The sequence below is a fragment of the Cyphomyrmex costatus genome, unplaced genomic scaffold (assembly GCF_001594065.2).
Source record: "Cyphomyrmex costatus isolate MS0001 unplaced genomic scaffold, Ccosl1.0 scaffold1303, whole genome shotgun sequence".
Taxonomy (NCBI): domain Eukaryota; kingdom Metazoa; phylum Arthropoda; class Insecta; order Hymenoptera; family Formicidae; genus Cyphomyrmex; species Cyphomyrmex costatus.
Genome location: NW_017275287.1, coordinates 1 through 9,905, shown reverse-complemented (window position 1 = coordinate 9,905; position 9,905 = coordinate 1). Strand labels below are relative to the sequence as shown.

Genomic DNA, 9,905 nt, shown 5'->3' with positions numbered 1-9,905 from the left:
GATCTAGTAATATATCAGTTACTTTTCGTGGTAATGTATTATATTAGATAATATCATTTAAAGTATTAAAGGTTTAAATTATTAGGTTACATTATTAGATAATCATTTTAATTTAGAATGGTACAAATTTTTGTGGTCAATTTTCAAAGGATGATATTCATTGGGTTTTTTATTTTGTGGTTAGATAATCGTTTTAATTTTGATAGGTTCAATTTTTGTAGTTTTCATTTACTTTTCGTGGTACATAACATAGAAAATAACATAATGTATATTCATGTTTAGAAAGATTCAAATTTTTGGGGTTAATTTCAAAGGTTTAAATTTTTTGGGTTTTTTAATTTGCGAGATTTACTTTTCGTGGTACATAACATAGAAAATAACATAATTATATTCATGTTTAGAAAGATTCAAATTTTTGGGGTTAATTTCAAAGGTTTAAATTTGTTGGGTTTTCTAATTTGCGATCTTTCTTTGGCCGAGCAATGTTTATATGTGTCCCATTCAATTCCCAACACTTTAGGAAATGTGTATAATCTTTGAATATTTCTCCATGTTGTTTGAGTTTCTCTATGAGTAGGCCATCTGATAAAATTATTTCGAATGCTGAATATTACACGAAGTACTCTCTTGACACTAAACCATGCAGTTGATCTTGCAACACCAAATCTTTCGCATATAGAGCGATAAGAGTCTGGTGTTGCCAAAACGTAAATGGCTATTAATAACTGTTTTTCTACACTAATTTGTTCTCTTCCTTTAAATGAAAGATTTTCCAATTTTGGTCCAATCAAAAACAATAAGAAATGGAAAGTATTACGCTCCATCCTATAATAAATAATATTACGTTTACATAAATGTTTTATATTAATTAATGATGTAATTATAATGAAGTGTTATGACTAACCTGAAATGTAATTTAAATTCAATATTTGTATATCTTGCAACATGTTCAAGATAATTGTTTATTTTTGGTATTACTCTCCTTTTATCGTTATTATTATTGAATAAAATATTTTGTAATTCCTCATCATTGTTATCGCTGTCACTAGAAGAGGAACTAGAAGAGGATTCAAACATAATATTTTTGAATAAGATATATTCTTCCATAATAACAATGCTGATTGCTATTGTAAGATATTCTAGACTTCACTGACTTTTTGTCCTTTCATCTTTGTTTAATAGTTGTTTAATAATGCAAAAGTCTGTAAATATGGTATATGTATATGTATTAGGGTGTCCGTTATTTTGGCGATTTTTGAAATTTGTACGGGACCACCCCTAACTTTTTAGTAAAAAAAATAACAAAAATTTTGGCGCTAATAAAAAGTTCCTACGATGATTCTAAGTGGAATCATCGATGTTGAAAATTAACCCGTAAATCTTATGGGAAAAAACATTTTTTTAGTATTTCTTCGGGCATTTCCACCGCAGTCAGTCTAAAAATCCAGCAAGTGAGATATCTTTTCTTGAATGGTTTCCACCTGAAATGAGCCTAGGCGGAACAAAATCGATCAATTTCCGGCCGAGTTATTCCACTTTGAACTTCAATAATTTTTCACCCAAAAAATGAGAAGAGCCTAAAATCTCTCAATAAAATTACAGTAGCTCTGTTAGAATGCATTTTAAAATCATGAACCATTGAATTTCACATTCCTTATAGTTTTGCGATTAAAATTACCCCCTTACAAGTTAAAAACGATAATTTGTAGCCGAATTACCGCAGTTTTTATGAAGTTTTTTTTACTAAAATCAGGTGAAGGAAATGAAGGTTTAGTTTATTCGCTATAACTCGAGAGAAAAAAATTGAAAAAAAATTTCTGGACGCCATACGGTCCCTTTAATATTGCTCTTCTTTGAACGCGAGAAATCTGCAAGCTGATAAATATCTTTCTTATTAATTGTCCCGTGCACTTTTCGTTACCAGCAATTTTTTTTATTTCAAATTTGGCAATTTTATGTTGTTTGTGATATTAATTCTTTGATATGACAAAAAATTTCGAAATTGAAAATTGTGAATTACATTAAATAATCTTAATTTGTTGCTAATTAAGTAATCGTAATTTAATCTTAATTGTTATAATAAGAAAGATATTTATCAGCTTGCAGATTTCTCGCGTTCGAAGAAGAGCAATATTAAAGGGACAGTATGGCGTCCAGAAATTTTTTTTTAATGACGACAGGTATGGCTTTCAAAAGGAAAAAACGTAAGGAATATGATCGTATTTCGTGCAATAACTTACGATTTTTTTCTCTCGAGTTATAGCGAATAAATTAAACCTTCATTTCCTTCACCTGATTTTAGTAAAAAAAAACTTCTTCATAAAAACTGCGGTAATTCGGCTACAAATTATCGTTTTTAACTTGTAAGGTGGTCATTTTAATCGCAAAACTATAAGGAATGTGAAATTCAATGGTTCATGATTTTAAAATGCATTCTAACAGAGCTACTGTAATTTTATTGAGAGATTTTAGGCTCTTCTCATTTTTTGGGTGAAAAATTATTGAAGTTCAAAGTGGAATAACTCGGCCGGAAATTGATCGATTTTGTTCCGCCTAGGCTCATTTCACGTGGAAAACATTCAAGAAAAGATATCTCACTTGCTGGATTTTTAGACTGACTGCGGTGGAAATGCCCGAAGAAATACTAAAAAAATGTTTTTTCCCATAAGATTTACGGGTTAATTTTCAACATCGATGAGCCTCCACTTAGAATCGTCGTAGGAACTTTTTATTAGCGCCAAAATTTTTGTTATTTTTTTTACTAAAAAGTTAGGGGGATCCCGTACAAATTTCGAAAATCGCCAAAATAACGGACACCCTAATATGTATAATACGTTATAATAGAAAAGATGGCACATCAAAACTTTCTTTTAATATTCAGAGTATGCATAAAAAAAAAGAGGTTAGAATTAAAGATTGTATTCTTTGTATATAATTTTGATTACAATTAATATCAACATCTCTACGAGTTACAAACAAAAAACGTGTTATAATTACGAAAACATTTAATGACTACTTACGTAAATCCTGTAACACCTCGTATAACTTTCTTCTCTACTTTTATATTCCGTTACTTTTGACTTGCTTTGAGTTTGGTCTCCCAACAGTCCCAGCGGGAGAAACGAAACGCAGCGTTGGAAATTTTCAATACTGCCAACTTTATTTTTTTAACCATCACAAACCAAACCTATTTTCGAACGCACCCAATGTATACATTGGCCACATTGGACATGTTGCAAACATTGCAATCATTGTTTACATTGGACACAATGGACACATCGGAAACATCGTCCACATTGTCCGCATTGGATACATTGGACACATTGTCTACATTGGATACATTGTCCACATTGTCCACATTGGACACATTGTCTACATTGGACAATTGTTCACATAGGACACATTGGACACATTGTCCACATTGGACACATTGTCCACCTTATCCACATTGGACACATTGTCCACATTGTCCACATTGGACACATTGGACACATTTGACACATTGGACACATTGTCCGCATTGTCCACATTAGATACATTGGACACATTGTCTACATCGGACACATTGTCCACATTGGACACATTGTCCACATCGGACACATTGTCCACATTGGACACATTGGACACATTGTCCACGTTGGACACATTGGACACATTGTCCGTATTGGACACATTGGACACATTGTCCACATTGGACACATTCTCCACATTGTCCTCATTGGACACATTGTCCACATTGGACACATTATCCAAATTGTCCACATTGGTCACATTATCCACATTGGACACATTGTCCACGTTGGACACATTGGACACATTGGACACATTGTCCGTATTGGACACATTGTCTACATTGGACACATTGTCCAAATTGTCCACATTGGTCACATTGTCCACATTGGATACTTTGTCCACATTGTCCACACTGTCCACATTGTAAACATTGGACACATCGTCCACATTGTCCACATTGGACACATTGTCCACATTGGACACATTGTCCACCTTATCCACATTGGACTCATTGTCCACATTGTCCACATTGGACACATTGGACACATTGTCCACATTGGACACATTGGACACATTGTCTACATTGGACACATTGACCACAATGTCCATATTGGGCACATTGTCCACATTGGACACATTGTCCACGTTGGACACATTGGACACATTGTCCACGTTGGACACATTGGACACATTGTCCACAATGTCCATATTGGACACAATGTCCACATTGGACACATTGGACACATTGTCCACTTTGGACACATTGGACACATTGGTCACATTGTCCACATTGGACACATTGTCCACATTGGACACATTGTCCACATTGGACACATTGTCCACATTTTCCGCATTGAGCACATTGGACTCATCGTCCACATTGGACACATTGTCCACATTAGACACATCGGACACATTGTCCACATTGGACACGTTGCAAACATTGGACTCATTGTTCACATTGGACACATTGTCCACATGGGACACATTGTCCACATTGGACACATTGTCCACATTGGACAAAATGGACACAATGGACACATCGACCACATTGTCCAAATTGGACACATTGGTCTCATTGTTGTCACATACTCAGACACACGCAACACGAAATTCGACACCCAAATTTAACATGCAAATACCCCAATCAATTTTAAAACTTTCTTCTTCCAACACGTATAATTTGTCAACACATGTCTGTCACGAAACTTGTAATTACAACTAATCACTCGCGACCGCGAAGACTACAAACCATTAACCACGTGTATACTAACACCTGATTTCAAGGCCTAACACTTTGGATCACCCCTGATTTCAAAGCTAACAACTTGTCGTACGATTCCATGCACAATTTTTTTCATGCTTATGCAGCATAACATACTGACACCTCATTGACTCATGTCAGCCGCCATTTCATGGCAGCTATATTATAAGTTATATTATATCACGTAATTATATTATAAATATATGTAAGATGAAAATAATCAAGGACTCTTAGTATAACAATAATAAATAAATAACAAGGGCGATGTAAGAGTCAAAATATAAATTCATTTAGTGTAATGTTAAAAATCCAAGCAATAAAATAAAATAAAATTTAATTATAAAAACTATAAAAATAAAAATATAATTATGAAGAATTATTTAAATTTACTTACAATTAGTATAAATTAACTTAGCGCTACTAGTTTCGAAGCTATTCCTAAAGCTGAGAGTTATATCAAAAACAGTTTTCAGCTTGTTGAAAAACTAAAAACAATAAAAACTTTACCACATCATAAATTGATTTCGTTAGATGTAATATCTTTTTACGAATGTTCCAACAGACATGGCCATAGATTGTATAAACGAACATTGGAATTTTATTTCGATGAATTGTTCATTGCCAAAGAATGAATTGTTAGAGTCAGTTAAATTCATATTAGATTCTTCTTATTTTTTATTTAATCAGAAGATTTACAAACAATGTTTCGGTACACCCATGGGCTCTCCACTGTCACCCATCGTGGCAGATTTAGTAATGAGAAGACTGGAAACGATGTCCTTGATGTCATGTAATTTGGATATTTTATTTTATTTTAGATATGTAGATGATATTTGTACTGCAGTATTACCGGAGGAAATAGACTCTTTACTACAAACGTTTAACTCCTTTCATTCGCGACTTCAATTCACACTGGAAATCGGTGACAAAAAATTAGATTTTTTAGACACTTCGATTTCAATAATTGACAATCATTTTATATTTGACTGGTACCGCAAGCCTACGTTTTCAGGAAGATTTCTCAACTTTTTTTCAAATCATCCTGTTTCTCAAAAGAAAGGTACAATTTTTTCGTTGGTTGATAGAGTTTTTTTACTTTCTGACTTGAGTTTTCATACAAAGAATCTAAATTTTATCATTAACATTTTATTAAACAATGACTATCCCTTATCTTTTATTTTTGACACAATCAACCAACGACTAAGTTACCTGAACAAGAATAAAAGTAGAAATAATCATACATCAAATCAAGTTACCACTAACAATGATGATGTTAATAAAAAAACGCCTACTTGGCTGACGGTACCATTTATTCCTTTGCATACAGAAAAATTTAAACGTTTTCATAATAATGACATCAGAGTTTCGTTCCACAGTCCTAACAAAATGCGTAAATATATCAAAGTTCAAAAAGATGTACGTCCACATACTTCGAGAAATAATGTTGTTTATAAGATCCAGTGTAATGATTGTGATGCGTCGTACGTCGGACAGACAAGCAGACAATTAAAAACTAGAATTGCAGAACATCGCAATCACATTAGATATAACACTTCTACCCGTTCCGTTATAACAGAGCATAGACTTAATTATGATCATGATTTTCAATGGAACAACATTAAAATTTTGGATGAAGAACCTTTTTACAGAAAGCGCATAATATCTGAAATGCTTCATATTAAAAAACAGAATAATAGTCTTAATTTACAAACAGATACCGAAGGTCTTCATGAGGCTTATGTACCCATTGTAAATAAAGTTTGACTTTCTAATATTGATATCTGTTGATCGTCTTCAGTCTGCATCTGTTATTTAAAGTTAGCGGTTGTCTCACACATTTGTTGCAATGTTGCAGACTTTTGTTAACCATCTTTTATTATATCTGATTTATATAATTTTTTACAATGTCGACACACAAAAATTTTAATTTAATTTTATTACCGTTGGATTTTCCTGGTGAGTTTTCATATAGAAAATTTGACATCATTTGTAACACCTATAAAGGAAGTTTTTTATTACCATCTCTTAGATTTATAATTGTACATCGACTTTCTAATCATGTATATCATGACGTCGGTTTTTTTTGATGGAGACTCACGGAAGTGGATTAAGATTGTACAAGCGTATCTCTGCGATTTCTGCGATTGATTTTGTCCATGATTGTTTATTACGTCTGAGTAGGGCTCAATCCTGGAGCCGAAACTAGTAGCGCTAAGTTAATTTATATTAATTTTAAGTAAATTTAAGTAATTCTTCATAATTATATTTTTATTTTTATAGTTTTTATAATTAAATTTTATTTTATTTTATTACTTGGATTTTTAACATTACATATAAATGAATTTATATTTTGACTCTTACATCGCCCTTGTTATTTATTTATTAATAAATATATGTAATATTACAAGGGAAGCTCATATAGGAGCCTCTCGATAGAACCACAACACGTGTTCAACGACTTTTAACAATATTATAAGATTTAGGGCCCTATTCTGTAAGCCTTAACAACGTCGCTATTAAACGATTGTCATTAGTGTACTACTTTTCCTATTCTGTAAGTACTAACTGTCATTCATTAATCACAAAATGGCGACAAATTTGTCGTAGACTTAACAACAGCTAAAAAGGTGTTGTTAAGAGAAATGATATCGTTAAAAGTTGAATCTAACCTATTTTGAATGCTTTCCATTTGATGGCACAAGTCGACACAATTAGTGTCGTTCTATCTTTATCACTTTCTGATTTATAAAAAATGAACGCAGAATTAATTGAAGTTATAGAGCGTGAGTTAGAAAATCAGTGAGTATTAATACATGTTTATATAATTATGTCATAATTAAATAGAAAAGAGATAAAAATTTTTAATTAAAATCCCATGGTGAAAATTATTCTCAATTTTTATTCTAATTGGAATATTTTTCAGAAATATTAAAAAATCAATATTTGGTAATTATTTAGAATACGGTCCTCACCTCCGATCTTGATCTAATTAAGCTCATTCGACGCGTTTTCATTCAAAATGAAAAAAATCCAAATGAAATATGTGGCGGTCGATCTCGTGAACCGAGATATTAAGCGTTAAAGTTCGAAATTTTAGAGGTTAAGATATATGTCATTTCTTCTCGTTGCAGCGCTATGGCTGGATTCACTTAGACTTTCGTCGTACGACGACTCTGCAAACAATTAATCAGAAAAATCGTATCATTGATACGGAGCAAAATTTTGTTTTCTGATTGGTTGCAGAGTCGTCGTACGACGAAAATCGGATGTAGTGTGAAGCCAACATATGTATATGTAAGGTCTGTTCTTTTTCATAGAATTCTGAATTAGTTCTGAAATAGTGCAATAAGTTAGAGTGAAACAAACTACAGCTATCTCACTCTAATAGTTGGTCTATAAGAATTGACCAATCATAATTGAATATTCTTCTCTCATTTGACTGTGATTGATGAATTTTTACAGATTACGGAAAAAATTAACAGATTACGGCTATTATAAACCCTAACTTATTGCACCAGTGTACTCCAGTTCAAAATTTGGAAGAAAATGAACTAGACCCGTATTTTAGTTTGGGAAAGTTTCGTTGGCGCACTGTGTGTGCCGCGATATTCGAGATTTAAATTAAGTGGAGTAATATGGCATTGTTGTATCGCCGTAATAGTCCCTACAATATCAATAATGCTGTTTTGTGCATTTATAGAATTAATTGGTCATAGAGATCAATTAATTGATTTTTTAATTCAACATGGTGTGTTGCCGTCAATAATTAATTGTGAGAAATGTGAAAATAAAATACATATTAATAAAGAAACATTAATTGCCTACTGCCGGAAAAGATATTATTTAACAAGTGAATCAAATAAAAAGAAACGCGTTTACAAACAGTGTAATTTCAAGAAAAGTGCAAAAATAGGGACTTGGTTTAATCGTAGTAAACTAAGTGTTGAAAAAATCTGCACAATTGTAGCATTTTTTCTAATGTTACGTCCTCCTCGACAAGAAGATCTTGAAGAGGAGTTCTGTATTTCTTCCGTCACAGTCGTAGATTGGTTCAATTTTTGTCGCGAGGTAATATAATTTAATATTGTGTATTATAACGATATTTAATATTATTAAGAAAAATATTTCATACATTAACAGGTCTGTGTGTACTGGGCCGACAAACATAGTAGCAAACTTGGAGGTCCAGGATGCACTGTTAAAATAGATGAGGCGAAAATTGGTCATCGCAAATATAATCGTGGCCGGCTTTTAAAAGGCAATTGGATATTTGGAGGATTCGAGCGAGAGTCAAAGAAAATTTTTATTATGCCAGTAGAGAATCGATCGGAAGAAACCCTCCTAGCATGTATCAAATATTGGATCATGCCAGGAACAACAATAATTTCAGATTGTTGGAAGTCCTATCAATGTTTGAACAATGAAGGCTTCCAACATTTAACTGTAAATCATACATATAATTTCGTCGATCCAGATAGTGGTAAAAAGAAAAATTATTTTAAATATAAAAAAAATCATTGAAAGATTTTTTATGATACATTTATTCAAATTCAATAAAGTGTATGTTATAATTAAAATATTTTTTATTTACAGGCGCCCATACACAAAACATTGAGCGTGTTTGGAGAGAAGTTCGTGCAAATATCCCAAGATATGGAAGGCGAGAGTATCATTTAGAAAGATATTTGTGCGAATTTCTATTTAAACGCGCTTATGCTAAAAAAGACAGAATTGAAAATTTCTTTGACTTAATCGCCGAACTGTATCCTCCATTATCCGTGACGGAAGAAACATGAGTTTCAAATTTAATGTTTATAATATTTAATTATTAATTTTTAATATTTAATTTATAAGTTTATTAATTAATATCTAAAAAATATAATCAGGAGACGCGGTAGCGTCTCCGGCCATGTTCAAAAACTGTGAGACGCTACAAGTCTCTTATCCCGAGCCATCAAAGTCCATTTTTGGGAGGTGCATAACTATTAAAATATAAAAAATTGTGAATCAAACGTTATATGTCCTGAAAGGGGGCATCACCACACTCGTGATGATTACTCAATTTGAGCCTAAAAAATTTTAAATCGGTCAAGCCGTTCTGGAGATATAAGCGGTCAAAAAGTGGTAA

At 32.4% G+C, this 9,905-nt stretch overlaps 2 protein-coding genes across 2 annotated transcripts in view; one reads left to right on the top strand and one right to left on the bottom strand.

Moving 5' to 3' along the window:
• Window positions 1–5,517, bottom strand: part of LOC108782554 (uncharacterized) — a gene marked incomplete at its 3' end in the record, with an annotated part of 13,878 nt that extends 8,361 nt beyond the window's left edge. Inside the window, exons 1-2 of the mRNA XM_018550847.1 lie at window positions 5,478–5,517; window positions 3,204–3,372 (exon numbers count right to left, since the gene is read on the bottom strand). Coding sequence (XP_018406349.1) covers window positions 3,204–3,372; window positions 5,478–5,517 — 209 coding nt within the window. The remainder of the gene's footprint in view (window positions 1–3,203; window positions 3,373–5,477) is intronic.
• A 3,238-nt stretch (window positions 5,518–8,755) lies between these two features.
• Window positions 8,756–9,573, top strand: LOC108782553 (uncharacterized). The gene is made up of 3 exons (XM_018550846.1): window positions 8,756–8,845; window positions 8,918–9,257; window positions 9,371–9,573. The coding sequence occupies exons 1-3, from the start codon at window positions 8,756–8,758 to the stop codon at window positions 9,571–9,573; spliced, it is 633 nt and encodes a 210-aa protein (XP_018406348.1).
• The last annotated feature ends 332 nt before the right edge of the window (window positions 9,574–9,905 follow it).